This window comes from Leucoraja erinacea, unplaced genomic scaffold, assembly GCF_028641065.1.
Source record: "Leucoraja erinacea ecotype New England unplaced genomic scaffold, Leri_hhj_1 Leri_272S, whole genome shotgun sequence".
NCBI classification, from domain to species: domain Eukaryota; kingdom Metazoa; phylum Chordata; class Chondrichthyes; order Rajiformes; family Rajidae; genus Leucoraja; species Leucoraja erinaceus.
Window position 1 is genome coordinate 19,012 of NW_026576173.1, and position 24,332 is coordinate 43,343.

At 47.9% G+C, this 24,332-nt stretch overlaps 1 protein-coding gene and 1 pseudogene across 1 annotated transcript; both read left to right on the top strand.

Annotated features, from left to right (window-relative positions):
* On the top strand, positions 1-23,611 carry LOC129693380 (uncharacterized protein K02A2.6-like). The gene is made up of 2 exons (XM_055630214.1): positions 1-1,601; positions 23,484-23,611. The coding sequence occupies exon 1, from the start codon at positions 61-63 to the stop codon at positions 1,171-1,173; it is 1,113 nt and encodes a 370-aa protein (XP_055486189.1). The 5' UTR covers positions 1-60; the 3' UTR covers positions 1,174-1,601; positions 23,484-23,611.
* LOC129693382 (U1 spliceosomal RNA) lies at positions 2,435-2,565 on the top strand (annotated as a pseudogene).
* Positions 23,612-24,332: the final 721 nt, after the last annotated feature.

Sequence of the window (24,332 nt, forward strand, 5' to 3'; positions counted from 1 at the left end):
TGGAGGAACTACACGTTGGTCATCTAGGATGCACTAAGATGAAAAGTCTGGCTCGTGCATATGTATGGTGGCCAGGTATTGATGGCCAGATTGAGGAATTGGCCAAAAATTGTTCTGGCTGTCGGCTTGAGCAGAAGACACCTCCATTGGCCCCTATCCATCCATGGGAATGGCCGTCTGGTCCATGGAAACGGGTTCATATTGATTATGCAGGACCCTTTCAAGAGTATGTTCCTGGTGGTAGTAGATGCGCATTCGAAATGGCCAGAGGTTATAAAGATGTCCTCGACTACGTCTCAGAAGACGATTGCGACGTTACGAACAATTTTTGCAAGGTATGGTTTGCCTGAACAAATATGTTCGGATAACGGGCCTCAATTTGTATCTGAAGACTTTAAGAAGTTTCTGAAGGCTAATGGCATTAAACACTATACGTCGGCACCTTATCATCCAGCAACAAATGGACTGGCGGAGCGTTTTGTACAGACCTTTAAGAAGGCGCTTAAAGCAATGAAACATGAGGATCTGCCTATGCAACATAAATTGGACAATTTTTTGTTCAACTATAGAAATGCGGTTCATGCTGTAACAGGTCAATCACCTGCGATGGTGTTTTTCAACAGACAGTTGGGTTCCAAATTGGACTTAGTTCGTCCTGATCTTAGAAGACAAGTGGAACAGAAAGTGTTCCATTGTGCACCTCAACGTCTTACCAGGAGTTTCCAGGTTGGTGAAGCTGTACTTGCCCGCGATTATAGAAAGCAGAAATGGCAGCCGGGAGTTGTTGCGGAGGTACAAGGACCTCTAATGTATGCAGTCAACACGGCCGATGGCCAGATTCGCCGGCATGTGGATCAAATCGTACAGTCTACTATTGCTCCTCATCTGGAACCTCGGTTAAGTGCTTCGGATCAGCCAGTATCAATGGGGGGCCAATGGTCGAATAAGGAATTGGAACCTATTGTGCCTATGTCTTGTTATCCTGTTCTAGCTGCCAAAGAAGCACCTATGCCTTCGTTGGATATTTCACAAGCTAAAGTAGCAGTACAGGTTCCTGACCAGGTGGTTGCAATACCAAAACAGGTGTTCCCTAGCTCGGAAGTGCGGTGTTCGCCTGAAGAATCTGGATTGACGCTCAACCAGAATATCAAGGCCGCCACAGAGGTTGATTGATGAACTTTGACATTGAATACGGGACTGACTAAGTGATGTTTCCTGTGTGTGTTTGTTTTTTTTTTTTTTTTTCCCTCACGTATTGGTGATGGTGTTATTATATTGTGCTTGCAAAATATAAGGTGATAATGTAATTTTGTCATCTATTATATGATCTGTTGTAGGTATGGTGTACTTTTCCCCTTAGTTTTTGTGTAAAACTAAGGGTTTTAAAGGGGGAGGATTGTGGTGTATGCCCCTTTAAGAGATATCATACACCTATTGTAATACCGGTAGCCACCAAAGGGGGCTTGCTTAGTATAAAAGCCCTGGTGGTAGTGTGAGCACTCTCTCTTCCTTTCCCCCTCTGAAACCATGATTAAAGGCACGTTGGTTTTACCTGATGGTTTCTCGATGGTTATTTAAGTATCTGACTCCAGTACTTAACAGTTCGACTCCAGCGAAGGAGCCGACAGTGGAGGGGGATAGGCGCAAACGGGACCGCACACGCTGGGGACCGCTGACGGGGAGCTGCGCTGATGCCGGTCCGCTGAACAGCTGTTTGGTTAACAGCAGCGGACCGGAGGGAAATTTAAAAACCCGACCGGCAGCCCTGCAGACTCCTGACAAGGAGAATCGCCGCCCGGAACCGCTACAATGCCGCCTGAAAAACGGCAGGCAGCCTCTAACTACAGGTAAGACAAAAACCTTACCAAAAATATAGGTTCTACAGGAACCAACTTCCTCCAACACTGGAACAGGCTGGAGACAGCAAAAACAAGTATGTCTGTCTCCCCAAGCCAGAGGAGGTCATGGAGTTACAAAACCTCCAGGAAAACGAGGGGTCACTGGCTGAATGCCAAGGGAGCTGACACTCCTACCCCAGTGCTATTGCACTAGCCATCTCCCTTGTCGAGGGATTGATACGACAACGGAGTTTGAGCTATGCCTCCTCCAAGTTATAGCACACCCTTTTGCTCCCTCTTTTGAGGCTAGCTAAGGAGGCCAGGGCTGGGCTGGCTTAAACGCTGGGCAGGCGGACGAGAACAGGAGTATGCCAGGGGAGCAGGATCAGGAAGAGCTGCTGGGTGTCGTGGGCCACTACATGGCTCCTCCACGCGACCATCTTCCCAACAAAGCCCTGCAGGAGTAGGCCTTTCTAGAGGTAAATCTGCAGGCAGCTGGGTCAGCAGACTCGCAGACAAGAGCTAAAAGCAACGAATTCTGAAGCTCCTAACAGAAGGGTCGAGATGTCACCGCCTTTTGCTCGTTTCCACGGATCATACTCACCTGGCAGGCGAGACGCCATGATCACCAAGGTGGTTCTCCCAGGATGAGGCTATCCCGTTGCACTTCGAGTGTGCTGACGCCTAAGATGTTCCCAAATTTGGGATACTCGACTGACATTTGAGCATATAAGACCTGCCCTCAACCCCAAATATACGGGGCTATGCAAACCGCTGCTGCGGGAAGAGAGGCAGCTAAACCTGTGCGCCTCATGAGGGCAGGCCATGGAACGAGCAGGACATCGCATCCAACACCCAGCTGGCAGCACCCCTCGGCATCCACCAGCAAATATCGATCAAGGACTGGTGAAAGCCTGGCGACCGCCTCACATTACCCCCAAAGTTCTTTTTAGACAGGGGCCCAGAGCGGAGCCGTGGGAAAATGCGCCGCCCCACCGACAGCACCAGCATACCAGCAAAACTAAGCCTTCATGAAAAAACAATGAACATGGAGGTAGGTAGTCTGGTTCCTCCCAGTTTACACAAAATAAGGGTGCTCTACTAACTGCGGGGGGGGGGCATTTACACTTGTTGATAAAAGCATGGGGTGCTGTCACAAATAACTAATATATACTCAACAGTATTAGTGGATAAAAACTTGAATTCAAATTGGGCATATTACCGCCAGTTCAGCAATGCATTTTCTCCCTCTAAGAAAGAGAAGCGAGAACGTCAAGCTGAACTAGAAAGGCTCATTACAAAACGGATCATGGGAGCAAACATGAACCATTGGAATTTGTATCAAATATATTCACCAAAACTACAAAAGATGGTGAATGTAGCATCATCATTGACCTAATATCACTAAATAAATCTGTTGAGTATATACACTTTAAGATGGAGACGTTTTTTGTCACTGCCAGACATCTGATCTCCAAAGGATACCTTATGGCAAGCATTGATATGGAAGATGCATACTATCTTATACCCATACACTAGGATCATTGTAGATACCTAAAAATTTACCTGGATATGGACATCCCGGTTAGGGCAACTATGTGAGTATAGAGCATTCCCAATGGTCTAACCTCAGCCCTAAACTAATTACAAAAATATTAAAAATAGCCATGAAAATATTAAGAAAACAAGCATAATCATGGCATATATTGGATGATATCCTCATATTAGGGGAAACAAAGGAATTAGCTGTGGCAGCAGTTCTAGCTACGAAACAGCTCCTTAAAGCCCTGAGGTTCATCCCACACCCAGATAAACCAAAATTGAAGCCGTTAACTACCATGGATTATCTGGGCTTCAATATCAATTCTATCCATATGACTGTTACTTTGCCAAGGTGCTCGGGCACTATAATCAAATCATGAATGTACCCACTGAAGCTATATCACAATTACAGTGGTGGGCAGACAATGTTTGGCATAGTTTTCAGCCCTATTATTATCACCAATCCTAACTTGGTTATTAAAAACCGATGCCAGTACTTTAGGCTGGGGAGCAACTAACTCCATATCCAGCACAGGTAACAGATGGACCAATTCAGAATCATCGTTACTACACACACCGGGCATCAACTATTTGGGATTGGTGATCGCCTATTGGGTTAAAAAGCATATGCATTTCAAATGCAGCACGTACATATGCGGTTACGGATTGATAATACTATGGTGGTGGCTTATATCAACCATATGGGGAGCATAAAATCATTATCGTGCAACAAATTGGTCAAACAGATCTGGCAATGGTGTGTCAAAAGACATTTTAACTATCAGCTGCCTATTTCCTAGGAAGCTAGAACACAGTGGGAGACACCACGTCACGGGGGAAAATTTATGATAACATTGTATAGATGTCAAACCCAAAATATCTGCTAAAGGTATTAAGCAGTTTGAACGCCAGATATCAATTTGGTTGCACAAGACGGAATCGCCAGTAACCTATGTATGTGACTTAGGAACCAGATCGGAGGCAGCAGCGATAGATGCCTAAGCGCTGGAAGGGGGAATTTCTGCTTTGCCTTCCTCCTTTCTGCCTCATCAGTCGGGCACTTTGCAATACAGATGGAATCTGTCTCCGGGATATTGAACGTGCCCGACCGGCCTACATAGCCATGGTTCCCAGTTCATCACGACATGGTGGGCGAGTCACCTACGGATTTCCCTAGTGGACCATGGTTGCTGACTCAACCCAGTATCAGGCATAAGCCACCCATGCCATAAAAACATCAAACTCCTGGGTGTAGGTTTTGAATAGACCTTACCAGGGACTGGGATTATCCAAATGAACCATTACCACCATGTCGGCATCCCTGCGAAGTCACCAAGAGAAACATGGGAAAAATACTGCCACGACACAGGGACAACATACCAAACTATTCAACCACTGACGTAGTGGAGTTCCTGGACCATCTACACCATGATTAAAAGGTGAGTTACAGTGCCGTAAATACAGCATGAAGCGCCTTGTCTGCTTATCTAAAAACAGCAGGACAGCAGAGCATGGGATCCCATCCACTGAAGATAAACTTATGAAGGGCAATTATAATAATAAGCCCCAAAAACCCAGGTATACCCATGTATGGGATATCGGTGTGATATTGACATATCTCAGAGAATGGCACCAGCCAGATCTCTCAGTCTTGCTCAAATCTATGTTAAAAACGCTCATGCTTATGGCTCTCGTATACGCTCAGAGTCCAGTCACTCCATAAAACTAGACTGGATAACATGGTGATTACCCCAGACGCATCACGTTCATCATTCTAGGTCTGGTAAAACCTAACTCGCAGGTATATGGGACTAGGCGAGATTATGTGTTTGGCACGGACTAGAAGGGTCGAGATGGCCTATTTCCGTGCTGTAATTGTTACATGGTTATATGGACCAGGAACACCCAATTCGCTGGTGGGATTCCGGGCCTACCCACCAGAGTCCAGTTTGAGTGTGGTGACCCATCTACAACAATATATAGACACAACCCACAATCTTGGAGGGAGAGGAAAGCCTACGGGTCAACCACAGAAACCCCAAGACGGGGTAACGAGCCAAACCACTTCAAGGTGGCTCAAACAGGTACTGAAAGCTGCCGCAATAGATAATAATACATTTAAATCCCATTCCACTAGGGCAGCATTGATATCAGCGGCTGAACGAATGGACATCCCGGTTGACCACATTCTCAATACGGCAGGATGGTCAAGGGAAACGACGTTCAGAACATTTTTTATTGTAAACCGTTGATAAACCTGATTTAATTGCAGGAAGAATATTACAAACTGCAAATATTTAATTTAAGCTCAGGGGAGCTATTTATGTTGTTATTGTTAACAAATACCTTTCTGTTTCTTCAGAAAGCAGATCCATTGGTTGATTACGATAACACTTCCTCCCTCAAAAACTTCGGCAGTGAGTGAAATAAAAACTGTTACACGGTTTGAAATCACAGACCTTTGAAATCTTCACGGAATCACTCACGTGACTCCGAAGTAAAATAGTAAGATTAAACGAGTACTTACCAGTATGAAGTTTGATCTGTATTTTATGAGGAGTTACGATGAGGGATTACGTGCCCTCCGCTCCCACCCTCAATATATAGATCAAACTAATAAACTGATGTCTCACTGATCTTTACTATGTTACTTCAAATATTGTGTCTATCCTGTGATTCCACACCGCTGCTTCGAAGTATGCCGCAACTGCGCACTGGGCGGGTTCTTCACGTAATCCCTCATCGTAACTCCTCATAAAATACAGATCAAACTTCATACTGGTAAGTACTCGTTTAATCTTACTATTAATTCTAAAAGGGTTGACGGTGGATATGCAATGGAAGACATTTAAAGACTGCATGGATGAACTACAAAAATTGTTCATCCCAGTTTGGCAAAAGAATAAATCAGGGAAGGTAGTACATCCGTGGCTAACAAGGGAAATCAGGGATAGTATCAAAGCGAAGGATGATGCGTACAAATTAGCCAGAAAAAGCAGCATACCGGAGGACTGGGAGAAATTTAGAGACCAGCAGAGGAGGACAAAGGGCTTAATTAGGAAAGGAAAAATAAGATTATGAAAGAAAACTGGCAGGGAACATAAAAACTGACTGCAAATGTTTTTATAGATATGTGAAAAGAAAGAGACTAGTTAAAACAAATGTAGGTCCCTTGCAGTCAGAAACAGGTGAGTTGATCATGGGGAACAAGGATATGGCGGACCAATTGAATAACTACTTTGGTTCCGTCTTCACTAAGGAAGACATAAATAATTTGCCGGAAATAGCAGGGGACCGCGGGTCAAAGGAGTTGGAGGAATTGAGTGAAATCCAGGTTAGCCGGGAAGTGGTGTTGGGTAAATTGAATGGATTAAAGGCCGATAAATCCCCAGGGCCAGATAGGCTGCATCCCAGAGTACTTAAGGAAGTAGCTCCAGAAATAGTGGATGCATTAGTAATAATCTTTCAAAACTCTTTAGATTCTGGAGTAGTTCCTGAGGATTGGCGGGTAGCAAACGTAACCCCACTTTTTAAGAAGGGAGAGAAAACGGGGAATTACAGACCAGTTAGTCTAACATCGGTAGTGGGGAAACTACTAGAGTCAGTTATTAAAGATGGGATAGCAGCACATTTGGAAAGTGGTGAAATCATTGGACAAAGTCAGCATAGATTTATGAAAGGTAAATCATGTCTGACGAATCTTATAGAATTTTTCGAGGATGTAACTAGTAGCGTGGATAGGGGAGAACCAGTGGATGTGGTGTATCTGGACTTCCAGAAGGCTTTCGACAAGGTCCCACATAAGAGATTAGTATGCAAACTTAAAGCACACGGCATTGGGGGTTCAGTATTGATGTGGATAGAGAACTGGCTGGCAAACAGGAAGCAAAGAGTGGGAGTAAACGGGTCCTTTTCACAATGGCAGGCAGTGACTAGTGGGGTACCGCAAGGCTCAGTGCTAGGACCCCAGCTATTTACAATATATATTAATGATCTGGATGAGGGAATTGAAGGCAATATCTCCAAGTTTGCGGATGACACGAAGCTGGGGGGCAGTGTTAGCTGTGAGGAGGATGCTAGGAGACTGCAAGGTGACTTGGATAGACTGGGTGAGTGGGCAAATGTTTGGCAGATGCAGTATAATGTGGATAAGTGTGAGGTTATGCATTTTGGTGGCAAAAACAGGAAAGCAGACTATTATCTAAATGGTGGCCGACTAGGAAAAGGGGAGATGCAGCGAGACCTGGGTGTCATGGTACACCAGTCATTGAAAGTAGGCATGCAGGTGCAGCAGGCAATGAAGAAAGCGAATGGTATGTTAGCTTTCATAGCACAAGGATTTGAGTATAGGAGCAGGGAGGTTCTACTGCAGTTGTACAGGGTCTTGGTGAGACCACACCTGGAGTATTGCGTACAGTTTTGGTCTCCAAATCTGAGGAAGGACATTCTTGCCATAGAGGGAGTGCAGAGAAGGTTCACCAGACTGATTCCTGGGATGTCAGGACTGGACTTATAAAGAAAGACTGGATAGACTTGGTTTATACTCTCTAGAATTTAGGAGACTGAGAGGGGATCTTATAGAAACTTACAAAATTCTTAAGGGGTTGGACAGGCTAGATGCAGGAAGATTGCTCCCGATGTTGGGGAAGTCCAGGACAAGGGGTCACAGCTTAAGGATAAGGAGGAAATCCTTTAAAACTGAGATGAGAAGAACTTTTTTCACACAGAGAGTGGTGAATCTCTGGAACTCTCTGCCACAGAGGGTAGTCGAGGCCAGTTCATTGGCTATATTTAAGAGGGAGTTAGATGTGTCCCTTGTGGGTAAGGGGATCAGAGGGTATGGAGAGAAGGCAGGTACGGGATACTGAGTTGGATGATCAGCCATGATCATATTGAATGGCGGTGCATGCTCGAAGGGCCGAATGGCCTACTTCTGCACCTAATTTCTATGTTTCTATGTTTCTATAGGTCTGCTTGGAGTCTGTAGACTGGGCAATGTCCAAGGAATCGGCAACGGACCTGAATGAATACGCCATAGTCGTTACAGACTTCATAAGGAAATGTGTGGAGGATTGTGTTCAAACAAAAACCTTCCGACATCTTAATTGACCGTCTCCAGTTTGGGGTTGGTGTAGATGGCGCTGCATTGAACTGGTTCACATCCTCCCTCAAAAATAGAGCTTCTCTGTCAACATAGGCAATTTTTCCTCTTCCCATAGCGAGCCTCTCCTGCGGGGTCCCACAAGGTTCCATCCTTTTCTCTATGTACTTGCTTCCCCTCGGTCAAATCATCCAAAAACACAACATTTCATTCCACTGTTATGCTGATGACACACAGCTTTATCCCACCTTGAAATCAGTCAAATTTAATCATTCTCATGAACATAAAATGAGGACATAAAATGTTGGATGGCACAGAATTTCCTACAGCTGAATGAGAACAAGTCTGAAGTCATCCTATTTGGTCCCCCTGACTCCATCAAAGTGATTATTATAGAAGTTATATAGAATGTATATAGAAGAAACATGTTACTTCTTAATTTTACCAATATATTTAAAACATTAAAGCTCGCAAATGTCAGCTATTTTTATGTGATCAGACTTCAAGGCACACAAACAAGTTGCTTTTTATTTATTATTTTGCTTTAGCTAAGAACACCATAGTAGACTCAGAGATTAGAGGTAAAGGGCAAGGACAGTTAGAGATTAAGGTTAGTGAAACATGCATGCCAAGCAGCCAAAGATAGACTGAAACTGTAATAAACAGCTTTTTGAATTTATGAATCAGAGAACATTTGTAGAATTGCCATGAATGTTCCAAGCCAAATTGTTTGCAAATAAAGGCTTTTCATCTTCTTAAAGAATTCTTCGTGTCTGTGTCATCTTATCCTAACTTTGAGTCTTGAAAACCACGACATTACCTGCAGTCTTGGCAACTTATCCACCCTCGTCAAACCCTGTGTCAAAAACCTAGGTGTGATATCTGATTCTGCAATTCAGTAGTAAAAGCCAGTTTCTTCCAGCTTCGTACCATTTCCAAATTAAAACCGTTCCTCTCATTCAAAGATCTGGAGAACTGCAACTCCCTGCATACTGGCAGTGGCGTAGGGTGCGTTTTGAGCGCCCGGGGCAGTTTAAAGTTTTGCGCCTCCTCATTAGTGGGGGGGGGCAGGGGCGAGGCGGGGGCGAGGGCGGGGGGGGGGGGGGGGGGGAGGCAGCGGCGGCTGGGACAGACCAGAACTCGGAGCTGGGGCGGTGGCAGCGGCGGCCTGGCCAGCGCTGTTTTTATACTCACAGCTCCAGGTAATCCCTCCTCGCTCCAACAGCTCCCCGGGCCTCTTAATTTTATTTTTTATACTCACAGCCCCAGGTAACTCCCCCCCTCACCCACCGCTCCCCCCGCCTCCCTACCCCCACCCCCCCCGCCCCTTCTATCCCCACCCCCCCCCGGCCCCCCCCCCCCCCCCCACGCTACGCCACTGCATATTGGGATCAGTTAGTCGTCCCTGTCGCGCCTGCAACTGGTCCAGAATGCCGCAGCCAGGATCCTGACAGGTACCCGGAAGAGGGACCATATTACCCCCATTATGGCCTCTCTCCACTGGCTGCCAGTATGGTTCAGAGTTGATTTTACGGTTCTCCTGTTCGTCTATTAAGCAGGCTTGCTCCCCCCTATATCACAGACCTCCTTACCTCTTACTCTACCTCCAGGTTCCTCAGGTCGTCTGACTTGGGGCACCTGGCTGTCCCGCGATCTAAACTTAAGCTCAGGGTGACCGTACCTTTTGCTGTTGCGGCCCCTAGACTGTGGAACAGCATCCCCCTCCCTATCAGATCTGCCCCCTCCATCGACTCTTTTAAGTCCAGGCACAAAACTTATTTTACTTCGGAGTCACGTGAGTGACTTCGTGAAGAGGCCCGCTCAGGGCGCAGGCGCGGCATTACGCCCAGCAGTGCAACAGCGGCGGCAGCTGGAGTCAGGCTCTCCAGCTGCACTTTAAAACGGACCGTCAGGTAAGTGGACGGTGCGTTGGGACTAACCGGAGGAGAGTTGGCGTTAGTGTTTTGCAGTGCAAAAAATGTCTCAACGCAGGAAGCTCTCTCAAAAAACTGCCCGTGCTCCAACTCCACCAGAGGAGCCAATTCCAGCGGGGCAGCAACCGGCGGTAGCACCGCTCGTTGAGCGGTTTGCAATCCCTGAGACCGAGCCGGACCCAGTCACGCCAGAGCCTGCACGGCGGGCTGGGAAAGCAACCCGGAAAACAAATCGGCCGGTCGACTCCGACTCGTCGGAGGGGGAAATGTCCTCCCCAAAACGGAGGAGAGACAACTGCCTGAGTTGCATTCAGCAGCTCTTGGAGGGGATGGTCTACCGGGAACAGCAGCGCTCTCGGGCAGACAGGACAGGCGCCTCCTCCATAGTGTCGAGTCCGGCACTTCCCTTTGCTACCTCAGATCAAGAACTGGAGGCTAGCATTGGTGACCAGGGCAGGGCTGGTCTGGAAAAGGGGCAGGCGGAAGGAATCGGGAATGTGCCGGGTGTGCAGGAACAGGAACAGCTGCTGGGTATTGTTGATCGTTTTGTAGCTACCCCACGGGCTGGAGCACCTCTGGAGCCGAGGATGGCGGCTAGTATAAACCACCTGTCTAATAAGCCTCTACAGGAGAAGGTGCTCGCCCAAGTACTGGAAGAACACACAGCGCCAGACAACTGCGAGGCTCTTAAGGTCAAGAGCCTCAACAGTCAAATCTGGGGAAATGTGGGGGGCCCAATACGGGCACAAGAAATAAAGCTCCAGCGGATACTTCGGCTCCTGACGGCGGCCATCACAGCCTTTGCTCGTTGCGTGCAGACTACGGAGATGAGTACACACCAGCAGGATGTGCTGGTGTTGATGTGTACAACTCAGTTTGAGTTAAACAACCTCCGGAGGGAAAACATAAGACCTGCCCTCAACCCAAAATTTGCTGGCTTGTGCAAAGCTCCAGCTATGGAGGCAGATTCGTTATTATTTGGGAACGACCTTAACAAACAGCTGAAGGATATGGAAGAGGCATCCAAAACCTTCAGCCTCATGAGGGCAGGCCCAGCGACGAGCAAGCCAAGATCAATTCTCATACCCAAGCGGCAGCACACCACGGCATCCACCAGCCGACGTCTGGAACATGGGACTGGTGAAGCTTGGGGCCGCAATATCCCCAAAGACCTTTTTTAGGTCAGGGCCCGCCGCGGACCCCCTGGAAAATGCGCCTCCCCCCAACATCGCCAGCACGTCGACAAGGCAAAGCTCTAAGGAAAAAGAAATCACAAAGTCGTCAATAACCATGGAGGTAGGTGGATCTGGTTCCTACCAGCATACAGAGAATAAGGGTGCCTTACTAACAGGAGGAAGGTTACACTTGTTTAAAGAAGCATGGGGATTGATCACTAATGATAAATATATACTCAATAGCATTGGAGGATATAAAATTGAATTTATTTCAAAAACACCGCCAGTTCAACACCGGCCCGAAAGGGTATTTTTTCTCTCCAAAAAAGAACAACAGGAGGGACAAGCTGAACTGGTGAGACTTATAAACAAAGGGGTCATAGAAAAGACCAAACATGAGCCCTTGGAATTTGTTTCCAACATATTTACAAAAACTAAAAAAGATGGTGGATGTCGCATCATCATTGACTTAACATCCCTGAATAATTTTGTTAAGTATATACATTTCAAAATGGAAACATTTGTGACTGCTAGACAACTGATTTCCAAAGGATACTATATGGCAAGCATTGATCTCAAAGATGCTTACTATCTGGTACCTATACATAAGGATTATAGCAGATACCTTAAATTTATCTGGATGGGGGAGCTGTGGCAGTATAAAGCACTGCGTAATGGGCTCACTTCAGCCCCAAGATTATTCACTAAAATATTAAAACCAGCCATGGCAATATTAAGATAACATAATCATATAGTCATGGCATATTTGGACGACATCCTCATAGTTGGGAAAACTATGGAATTGGCTGTAGCAGCAGTATCAGCTACTAAACAGCTGCTAGAAGCACTAGGGTTCGTCTTACATCCAGATAAATCCAAGTTAAATCCATCCACGATAATGGACTACCTGGGTTTCACAATTAACTCAGTCCAAATGACTATTACCCTGCCAAGGGAAAAGATGATTGCATTAGGACAATCATGCAATAACTTAAAGATTAACAAAAAAACAACTATTCGACAAGTGGCAGCAGTAATTGGGGAAATGGTAGCAGCATTTCCGGCTATCCAATTTGGACCTTTGCACTATCAAAATTTACAAAAGAGAACATCTGTTCTTATCAGAACAGTGAAAGGGCTATCTGCTGTTGTTAGAGCAGTCCTGGCGGTCCATTAAGGACAAGAGCTGCAGATTGCTGTGTAAAATCGTAGCAAATACAGCTGCAATTGGAGCGAGAGGACAGGGTATCCGCAATACCTTGAGGATTAGTGTGAAGGACCTCAGACCTCAAGGAAGGGGATGCCCTTCAGTCGAGATACGTTTGTGAAGAAGGTCTTGCTGGAGACCTGCAAGTTTGAGCCCACACATATCTACTGCCTCCAGGGCTTCCCGGGTAATGGATATTTCGATGTCACCTTTGTGCTTCCGATAGGATGGCAAAAGTTCATGAAAGATCTGCAGGAGAAGGGGAACGAAGCTCCGATGTCCTTACTAAAGGTACAGCCGCTCTTCACCCTCCCAAACCAAAAAGAAAGGACGATCACGGTGCACATGTTCAACCCACATGTGCCCGTAGTGGATGTCCTCACCTTCCTTGCTCGCTACGTCGACGGAGCAGGGAACTGCGTGGACGTAAAGGACCTGCATGGGATTTGGACGAGCAAGCGGCAGGTCAAGGTAAAGCTGAGGGTGGACAAGGAAGGAGCTCTCCTCCACCCTCCCTCGGTTTTCGCAATTGGAGGGAACAGAGGCTACCTGAGTTACGTGGGGCAGCCCAGACTATGCAGAAAATGTAACAAACCTGGGCATGTGGTGGCCCAATGCACTGCAGTGGTCTGCAAAAACTGTAAAACGGAGGGCCACGAGACCAAAGACTGCCAGGCCAGCAAGAACTGCAACCTGTGTGGGGAGGGAGGCCACCTTTACAGGGCCTGCCCAAAAAGAGCCTGCTCATACGCACAGGCAACAAGAGGGGCGGTTTCCAGCACCCCCAGGGCAGGTGAGACACCCACTACCACTGCCAAGCCCCCAGCAGAAAGGGGAAATAGGGATGAGGACAGCCCAACCACCTCGAGCCCTCAAGTGCCAGAAGAACTCCAGCACCAAGCCCAGGAGGGAGAGTCAATGGAGGAGGAGGAGGGGGGAGAGCAGAATTGGACGATGGTGAAGCATGGAAAACACCAGAAGGGTCACAAGGAGCAGAGGCCAGAAGGGGTTGGCAAGCGCAAAAAAACCCCCCAAAAAACGGTCTCTCTCCCTGACGGAAGGCAGCAACCTCTCCTCGTCGGAGGATGAGGCGACCGGGAAACCCCACAAGAAGAAAACCGGGGAGGAAAGGAGAAGGTCCATGCCGATTGTTCACCAGCACCAGGAGACCGAGAGCAGAGCAGTGGTCGAGGGGTCCCAGCCCCAGGACATCGGGAGCAGAGCAGCGGTCGAGGGGCTCCAGCCCCAGGACATCGGGAGCAGTACAGCAGCCGTTGGGCCCCAGGCCCTGGAGACCGGGATCATCGCAGCAGTCGGTGGGGCCAAGCTCCAGGGCATCGGGAGCAGTGCAGTGGCCGTTGGGCCCCAGCTCCGGGAAACCGGGAGCATTGTAGAGGCCAATGGGCCCCAGCTCCGGGCAACCGGGAGCAGTGTAGCGGCCGATGGGCCCCAGCTCCGGGCAACCGGGAGCAGTAAGTTTGTCACCGTGCCCCAGCCACGAGAGACGGGGGAAGCGGCGCACCCAGAAGGGGGTAAAACGAGCAGCCCCCCCCCCCAACGACACCTCTGGTTACGACACAGGAAACCCAACTCGTTGAGGAGGGCGGGTACCTGAGCCCAGGACAGGTGCGCCAATTCACTGAAGCGGTGGGCATGAGGGAACATGAAAATGGTCAGTGACTCTAATGGAGCTGAAACTGGCATCCTTAAACGTGCGCAGTGTGAAGAGCACTGCGCGATGTGTTAATGCCTTACAGTACCTGGCCAAGGTCAAGGCAGATGTGACTTTTCTTCAAGAGTGCGGGTTGCCACACCTCCGCTGCTATCGGAGGTGGTCGTGATGGTGGCCCCACGGACTGTCGGTGTAGTCGGGGGGCAATGACTGTCGTGCTTCCGGCCTGGGGATCTTGCTGCGGGGAGGGAACTTCGCTATCACTGAGGTCAGGGAGGTGGTTGCGGGGAGTCTCCTCGTGGTGGATGTTATGTACCGTGGTTCTCCGCTCCGGCTGATTAATGTGTATGCCCCACCCGTGCGGAGCGAGCGGCTGGCCGTTCTCCAGCAGCTCCCAGTGCTGTTGGCCACGTCCCGGCTGCTTGTTCTGGCCGGCGACTACAACTGCATCATTGATGCGGCTGGACGATCCGGCAGTGCCGACAACAGACTGGACATCACGTCCAAGTTCCTGATGGAAATGGTAAAAGACGCAAAGGATAGACTTCGTCTTCACCACGAAGGCCGTCACGGTGACGCACATCGACCTCACGCCGGTGTTCTTCTCTGACCACTGCCTCCTTCAGGCTTCCTGTCACCTACAGGAGGACCGGAAGGCAGGCAGAGGGACGTGGAAGTTAAACGTGAAGCTGTTGACCCCAGAGAACGTTGAGGAGCTAAAGAGGGACTACGCATGTTGGAGAACGTTGGAGAACTCTTTGACTCCCCGACACTCTGGTGGGAAGCAACCAAGGAGACCATTAAGAGGTTCTTCATAGCCAAAGGGGTTCAGAAAGCAAGACAGAGTCAGAGGGAATTGTGTCAACTCCAGACAGATTTGCAACAACTGCTCCTTCTGCAGTCGAGGGGGGTGGATGTGAGGGAGGAACTTAGAGAGGTGAAGGACTGGCAAGCTCGGCTCTTTACGTCTGAATCCTCCAAGATCATCTTCCGATCTAGGGTCCGCCATGTGGAGCAGGATGAGACGTGCTCACGTTTCTTCTTCCATAAGGTTCACAGGGGGAGCTCTGTGATCAACAGCCTTAGGGAGGAGGACGGCTCGGTAGCATCCTCGCAGACAGACATGCTGAGGGTCTGCAAATCCTTTTACACGGATTTGTATGACAGAAAGGCCACAGACAGCACCGCCTCCCAGAACTTCCTGTCCTCTATCACGGAGGTCTTGGAGGACAGCAAGCGGGAGAGTCTGGACCAACCACTGACCCTAGAGGAGCTGACTGGCTCCATCCGCTCCTTTGACTCGAGTAAAACTCCCGGAAGCGATGGCTTACCGGCCGAGTTGTACTCGGCTCTGTGGGACTGGGTGGGCCCGGACCTGCTGGAAGTGTACAACGACATGCTTCTAGCAGGCAGCATGTCAGACTCCATGAGGAAGGGCAGCATTACCCTAATCTACAAGCAGAAGGGGGAGAGGAAGGATATAAAGAATTGGAGACCCATAACATTGTTGAATGTAGATTACAAGATCCCGTCTAAGGCCATCACCAACTGGGTCAAGTCTGCTCTGGGACAGGTAATCCACCCGGACCAAACCTGTGCTGTACCTGACAGGAAAATCTCAGACAGCCTAGCGCTGCTGAGAGATACCATTGCCTACGTGCAGGACAGATGGGTGGATGCCTGCCTAGTCAGTTTGGACCAGGAGAAGGCCTTCGACAGGATATCGCACACGTACATGAGGGACGTGCTCTCCAAAATGGGTTTTGGGGAGGGAATCCGAAATTGGATTAAACTGCTCTACACCAATATCAGTAGTGCAGTCCAAATCAATGGGTGGGAATCAGACAGTTTCCCTGTAAGGTCTGGAGTCAGGCAGGGTTGCCCTCTCTCTCCTGTCTTGTTTGTCTGCTGTATTGAACCTTTTGCCGAGTCCATCAGGAAGGATGCGAGCATAAGAGGAGTGAAATTGCCAGGCAGTGGAGGCATTCAAGTAATGACCTCCCTGTACATGGACGATGTCGCCGTCTTCTGCTCGGATCCAAGGTCGGTCCGCAGATTGATCAGCATCTGTGACCAGTTTGAGTCGGCCACGGGAGCCAGGGTGAACCGCAGGAAGAGCGAGGCCATGCTCTTTGGCAACTGGCCCGACCGATCTTCCATCCCCTTCACCATCAAGCTTGACTTCTTGAAGGTGCTGGGGATATGGTTCGGGGGGGCTGAGGCGAGTAACAAGAATTGGCTGGAGCGGATAGCCAAGGTGGGGAGGAAGCTGGAGCTGTGGAGGCAACGCTCCCTCTCCATAACTGGAAAAAATTTGGTCATCAGGTGTGAGGTGCTCTCGGGGCTGCTGTACTTGGGACAAGTGTGGCCTGTCCCTCCCTCCTACGCCACGGGGATCACCCGGGCCGTCTTCCAGTTCATCTGGGGGTCGAGGATGGACCGGGTGCGACGGGTCACAATGTACAAGTCGGCAGACAACGGGGGTAAAAGCGTGCCCAACGTCGCCCTCACCCTGATGGCCACCTTTGTGTGTGGCTGCATCAGGCGGAGTGTAGAGCCAAGGCACGTGGGCACCAAGTGTCACTACCTGCTGAGGTTCTACCTGTCCCCGGTGTTGCGAAGGATGGGCCTGGCGCAGATGCCACGCAATGTGCCAGTCAGCTGGACATTGCCGCCCCATTTGTCGTCTGTGGAAAGGTTCTTCCGGACCAACACCTTTGACCACAAGTCCATCGGGCAGTGGTCAGCACGGAATGTCCTGCAGGCTCTGCAGGGAAAGGACTCGATGGATCCGGTGGCGTGGTTCCCAGAGCAGACTGCCCAGCTTGTCTGGCAAAATGCCTCATCGCCAGAACTGACCAACAAGCACCAAGACCTGGCTTGGCTGGCGGTGAGGGGAGCCCTCTCAGTTAGATCCTTCCTGCACCGTCGGAACCTCACTACCAGCGCACGCTGCCCCCGGGACGGTTGCGGTGGAGAGGAGACGGGTGCCCACATCTTTGCAGAGTGTGAGTTTGCAAAAAGAGTCTGGAGAGGTATGCAAGGGTCCCTGGAACGATTTATCCCGAACAGCTCCGTCACAGAGGACTCTGTGATTTACGGACTGTTCCCAGGGACACATTCAGAGACTGACATCGAGTGCTGCTGGAGGGTCATCAACTCGGTGAAAGACGCTCTTTGGTCTGCCCGAGCGTTGCTCACCTCCCAGCAGAGCGAGATGTCCGTCAGGGAATGTTGCCGACTGGCCCACTGCAGACTGCAGGAGTACGTGCTAAGGGACTCGCTGAAGGTTGGTGCAGCCAATGCCAAGGCTCGGTGGGGGAGGGCCACAGTCTAGGGTCCTTCCGCTGTTGGACATAGGGGGCACGGTATGGTGGAGACGCCCCTCAAATTAAATTAAGGGAAGGTATCCCACGCCAGGGGGCCACATGAGTGGCACGGGTGGGGGACATTTTTGTGGAAATGAAAATGTCAGATGGAATTTACGCACTGTGTAAACACTGTATATATTTATTACTTGGACAGGGGCCACAGAGTGGCACGGGTGGGGGACTGTTTGGTGAAATTTGACAAATGTAAAAAAATTGTATTGGAAAAATTTGTATAGTCGCCGAAAATGTCGGATGAATTTTGTTTGTTTGAATGGTTCAGGAATTGTATATATTTATCAATTGAATAAAGTCTATTTTGAAAAAAAAAAAGTGGCGGCGCTGCCCTGGCAGCAGCGGCTCACCTGCAGTCCGTTTGTTTTTGCTTTTTTTGTGTTGTTTTTTTTCGTTTTGGTTAGTCTAGTTTTTGGTTTTTAGTTTGTGTTTTGGGGGGGGGGGGTTGAAACGGGGCTTGCTGTCTCTCCCTGCGGGGGAATGCAACTTTTTTGGTCGTATTCCCCTTCTCTGCCTCTGTCTGCCCTGAGGCCTAATGGCGGAGCTGGCGACCTCGAGGCTCAGGAGGCAGAGTCCGCCAGGACTCGCCCTGAGCTCGCTGACGTGAGGACGGTCTGGTTCGGTGCTGGAACAGGGCTTCCGTGAGGGGCTGTGACGATCCCGTGAGGGCGACCAGTACGAGGGGGGAATGGTGCTCCCGTCGGAGTGGCTGAGCTCGGGGAGGTACGGCGCTCCCAGCCCGAGGGAGGAGCGGCGCCCATGTCGGGGCGGCCCAGCCCGAGGGAGGAGCGGCGCCCATGTTGGGGCGGCCCAGCCCGAGGGAGGAGCGGCGCCCATGTCGGGGCGGCCCAGCCCGAGGGAGGAGCGGCGCCCATGTCGGGGCAGCCCGGCCTGAGGGAGGAGCGGCGCCCATGTCGGGGCGGCCTGGCGCGCGACTGAACGGTACTTACGTTAGGGCGATCCGGCTCGGGGCTGGAACGGTGCTCCGGTGGCTGGGACGGCTTTTTGGTGGCGGTGACCTGAGTCCGGGGTTCGGCTGCAAGCCAGCGGCTGCGTCGGCGGGACTGGTGGACGGCGGCTTCGACCACCCCGGGCCGCGGTGATTGATTTGCAATTGATTCGCAAGGATTGTTTTGACATCACCCGGTGGGGTATCGCCTCAGCGCAGAGGGAGAAGAGGAGGGAAGAGACTGCAGACCTAAGACTTTTTGCCTCCATCACAGTGAGGAGGTGCTAGGTGGACTCACTGTGGTGGATGTTAATATGTGTTTATTGTTGTTTTTTATTGTATTGTATGTATGTATGACTGCAGGCATGAAATTTCATTCAGACTTCGGTCTGAATGACAATAAAGGAAACCCTGTAAAACCCTGTAACAAGTTCTGGCTAGAGGTCTTTCATACATTATCCCAGGTGTTAAACATCAAAATGGAACCAAAGCCTCTAATCGCTCTTTTTGGGGTCACTGGTGAGGAGGATAGATTAACTGCAGATAAACGCCGCACTATATCTTTTGCTTCTCTTCTGGCCTGGCGAACAATCCTGCTCAGGTGGAAGGAACCTACCCCGCCCACTCATACTCAATGGCTGACAGATATTATGTCCTGTCTAAAGCTCGAGAAAATCAGGTACTCACTTCAACATTCAAATGGAAGATTTCAGAAGGCGTGGGGACCTTTTTTAAATGAATTCCAGGCTTTGTAAATACTTGATCACCAAGCACAGTTTAACAGTAACAGTATACCCATTCATTTATCGTGGATTATTGTTGTGACATGCTGATTTTTGCATATGCTCACTGGCAGTGACTGGGTAGGGATTATTTTGGTATCTCATTTTTCTTTTATTGTTGTTGTCTTGTTATATGTTATCATAAGTTGTTTTTTATTTATTCTTTTCGTACACTCTGTCTGTAACAAATGGACAACTTTGCACTTTGTTATGTCCCGAAAACTAAATAAAAAAGATTTTGATTTAAAAAATATAATTCACTGGCTGGACAATTCATGTCAACAGGTAGATTGGTTAGTAATGGAGAGAGAGGATTGCTCACCTTTTAACATAGGCGCAATCCTTCTCTCCCCAATAAAGTTGAAAAATACGATATACAAGAAAAACCCGATTATTCATAGCACTTTACGAATTTGGAGACAAGTAAAATTTAAATTAAGAAATCTATCTCTTCTTTTTCCAATAGCTAATAATCCGTCGTTCAAACCATCCATTATAGATAAAACGTTTATTCATTGGGAAACACTAGGAATTAAAAAGATTGGAGATTTGTACGAAATGGGAAACCTTTTATCATTTCAGAAATTACAATTAAAATACAATCTGAAAGGTAACCAATATTTTAGTTATCTTCAAATTCGTGATTATTTGAAAGCATATACCCACAAATACCAAACTGTTACCAGACATATTAGATGAAGGTATGAATAGAAACGCAGTCAAATAATTTAATATCATTCTTGTATATAGAAATTCGATCGAATTAGAAGAGAGTGGGAACAGGAATTAAGCGTAAAAATTTCCAAAGACAGATGGAAAAAATATATTTTATATGTACATAATTGTTCGATTAATGTAAGACGTATTCTAATCCAATTTAAAATACAACACAGATTATATTACTCAAAAACTAAACTGAACAAAATGTTCCCAAATGTATCTCCCATCTTGCTTCCCATCAGATTGTTACACCAGAGGTACTGGAAGAGAGAAGGTGGGTGACGGTGAGAAAGGGAGGGAAACATGGAATGCAAACATCCCCGGGTGTTGTACCTCTTGTGAAAAGGTTCACCCACTTAGAAGCTGTCGGGACAGAAGACGTTATCACACTGAGCAGCGGACTGGCTTGCGAAACAAAAAAAGGCTGTCGAGTCAAAACCAAAGAGGCCAACGTCAGGCAACGCCATTGTAGTTGGAGACTCCATTGTGAGAGGTACAGACAGGGGTTTCTGCGGAAACAGACGGGATTCAAGGATGATGTGCTGCCTTCCTGGTGCCAGGATCCAGGATGTCATGGACAGAGTGCAGAAAATCCTCAAGGGCGAAGGTGAACAGCCGGAAATCGTAGTGCATGTCGGCACAAACTATGTCAAAAAAAAGGGGATGAATATTCTGCAGCATGACGTTAGAGAGCTCGGAAAAATGCTGAAAAGCAGGACCTCCAGTGTTATTATCTCTGGTTTGCTTCCAGTTCCTCTTGCTGCCAAGAGCAGGAACAGGGAGATACGGGACCTGAATATGTGGCTGAGGAACTGGTACAAGGGGCAGGGATTTAGATACTTAGATCACTGGGATCTGTTTTGGAGTAAGGGGGAACTGTACAAAAGGGGCAGATTGCATCTTAACAGGTGGGGGACCAGCATTCTGGCAGGTAGGTTTCCCACTGCTACACAGGTGGTTTTAAACTGAATAAAGGGGGTGGTGTCAAATGGGGTAGTCGAGGACGGAGTTAAAGGGAAAGAGAGTAAAGGGATGGTAAATGACCCCAGAATTAATGGGAAAGAAAGCTCACAAAAGGGATAGGAGAGTATGGCCATGTGTAATAGGGATCGATGTGAAAGGTGAGATGCTTAAGGAATTAAAAGTATTGTATATGAATGCGCAAAGTATAAGAAGTAAAGTAGATGAGCTTGAGGCTCAGATAGAGGTTGGTAAATATGACTGTGGGGATTACTGAGATGTGGCTGCAGGAGGATCGGGCCTGGGAACTTAATATTCAGGGTTATACATCCTATAAAAAGGACAGGCAGGTGGGCAGAGGAAGGGGGTAGCTCTGCTGGTGAGGGATGGAATTCAGTCCCTTGCGAAGGAAGACATAGGGACTGATGAGGTAGAATCACTGTGCATTGTTGAGGAATTGTAAAGGCAAGAAGACACTAATTGGTGTTATGTACAGACCCCCAAAGAGTAGACCAGATGTAGGGTGTAAGTTGCAGCAGGAGTTAAAACTGGCATGTAACAAAGGTAATGCCACTGTGGTGATGGGGGATTTCAATATGTAGGTAGACTGGGAAAGCAGGTTGGTTCAGGACCCTAAGAAAGAATGTTTATAGAATGCCTCCGAGATGGATTCTTAGAGCAGCTTGTAATGGAGCCGACCAGAGGTAAGGAAATTCTGGATTTAGTGTTGTCCAATGAACCAGATATGATAAGAGAACTCGAAGTAGTGATCATAATATGATTAGTTTTAATCTGCAATTTGAGAAGGAGAACGTTAAATCGGAAGTGGCAGTGATGCAGTTGAACAAAGGGGAATATGAAGGCATGACAGGGGAGCTGGCCAAGGTAGACTGGAAAGGGATCCTAGCAGGAATGACGATGGAACAGCAATGGCAGGAATTTATCGGCATAATCCGAGAGACGCAAGATCATTTCATTCCAAAAAGGAAGAAATATTCTAAGGGGAGTAGGAGGCAACCGTGGCTGACAAGAGAAGTTAGGGATAGAATAAAACTGAAAGAAAAGATGTATAACACATCAAAGAATAGCCGGAAGCCAGAAGATTGGGAAACTTTCATAGAACAGAAGGAAACAAAACGGGCAATACGGGCTAAAAAGATGAAGTACAAAGGGAAGTGGGCCAGGGATATAAAGAAGAACAGTAAAAGCTTATTTTGATATGTTAAGGGAAATAGAGTAGCAAAGTCAAATGTGGATCCCTTGAAGGCAGACACGGGTGAAATTATTATGGGCAACAAGGAAATGGCAGAAGAGTTGAATAGGTACTTCGGATCTGTCTTCACTAAGGAAGACACAAACAATCTCTCAGATGTACTGGAGGACAGAGGATCTAAGGGGGCTAATGTCGGGTTTAGTGTGCTGAACCATTTGCTCTTTTATCGACCACCTTAACCATAAGATGCAAGATGTTAATATGAAAATTAGGGATGAAGGAATTACATTTTATAGTTGGAACGTTAAGGGAATTAATGAACCAATCAAGAGAGGTAAAGTATTAGGTCCATCATTTTTTTCATGGATTAAAATATTATATTTTGTGCCCAAAGGCAGCTGTGCAGACCAACAATATAATTTGAGGAAGTACATTCTTGCTATTGAAGAACCAACCTTCCTCATGGAAGGTTGGTTAAGAAGGTTCAATGGTTGGGTATTAATGGTGGAGTAGCAAGATGGATTCAACAGTGGCTGAATGGGAGATGCCAGAGAGTAATGGTGGATGGTTGTTTGTCAGGTTGGAGGCCAGTGACGAGTGGGGTGCCACAGGGATCTGTGTTGGGTCCACTGTTGTTTGTCATGTACATCAATGATCTGGATGATGGTGTGGTAAATTGGATTAGTAAGTATGCAGATGATACTAAGATAGGTGGGGTTGCGGGTAATGAAGTAGAGTTTCAAAGTCTACAGAGAGATTTATGCCAGTTGGAAGAGTGGGCTGAAAGATGGCAGATGGAGTTTAATGCTGATAAGTGTGAGGTGCTACATCTTGGCAGGACAAATCAAAATAGGACGTACATGGTAAATGGTAGGGAATTGAAGAATGTAGATGAACAGAGGGATCTGGGAATAACTATGCACAGTTCCCTGAAAGTGGAATCTAATGTAGATAGGGTGGTAAAGAAAGCTTTTGGTGTGCTGGCCTTTATAAATCAGAGCATTGAGTATAGAAGTTGGGATGTAATGTTAAAATTGTACAAGGCATTGGTGAAGCCAATTCTGGAGTATGGTGTACAATTTTGGTCGCCTAATTATAGGAAGGATGTCAACAAAATAGAGAGAGTACAGAGGAGATTTACTAGAATGTTGCCTGGGTTTCAGCAACTAAGTTACAGAGAAAGGTTGAACAAGTTAAGGCTTTATTCTTTGGAGCGCAGAAGGTTAAGGGGGGACTTGATAGAGATTTTTAAAATGATGAGAGGGATAGACAGTGTTGACGTGGAAAAGCTTTTCCCACTGAGAGTAGGGAAGATTCAAACAAGGGGGCATGACATGAGAATTAAGGGACTAAAGTTTAGGGGTAACATGAGGGGGAACTTCTTTACTCAGAGAATGGTAGCTGTGTGGGATGAGCTTCCAGTGAAGGTGGTGGAGGCAGGTTCGTTTTTATCATTTAAAAATAAATTGGATGGTTATATGGATGGGAAGGGAATGGAGGGTTATGGTCTGAGCGCAGGTATATGGGACTAGGGGTGATTATGTGTTCGGCACGGACTAGAAGGGTCGAGATGGCCTGTTTCCGTGCTGTAATTGTTATATGGTTATATGGTTATTGTGGGAGTGCAGCGTAGGTTTACAAGGTTAATTCCCGGGACGGCGGGACTGTCATATGCTGAGAGAATGGAGCAGTTGGGCTTGTACACTATGGAGTTTAGAAGGATGAGAGGGCATCTCATTGAAATATATAAGATTGTTAAGGGCTTGGACACGCTAGAGACAGGAAACATGTTCCCGATGTTGGGGGAGTACAGAACCAGGGGCCACAGTTTAAGAAAAAGTAATAAGCCATTTAGA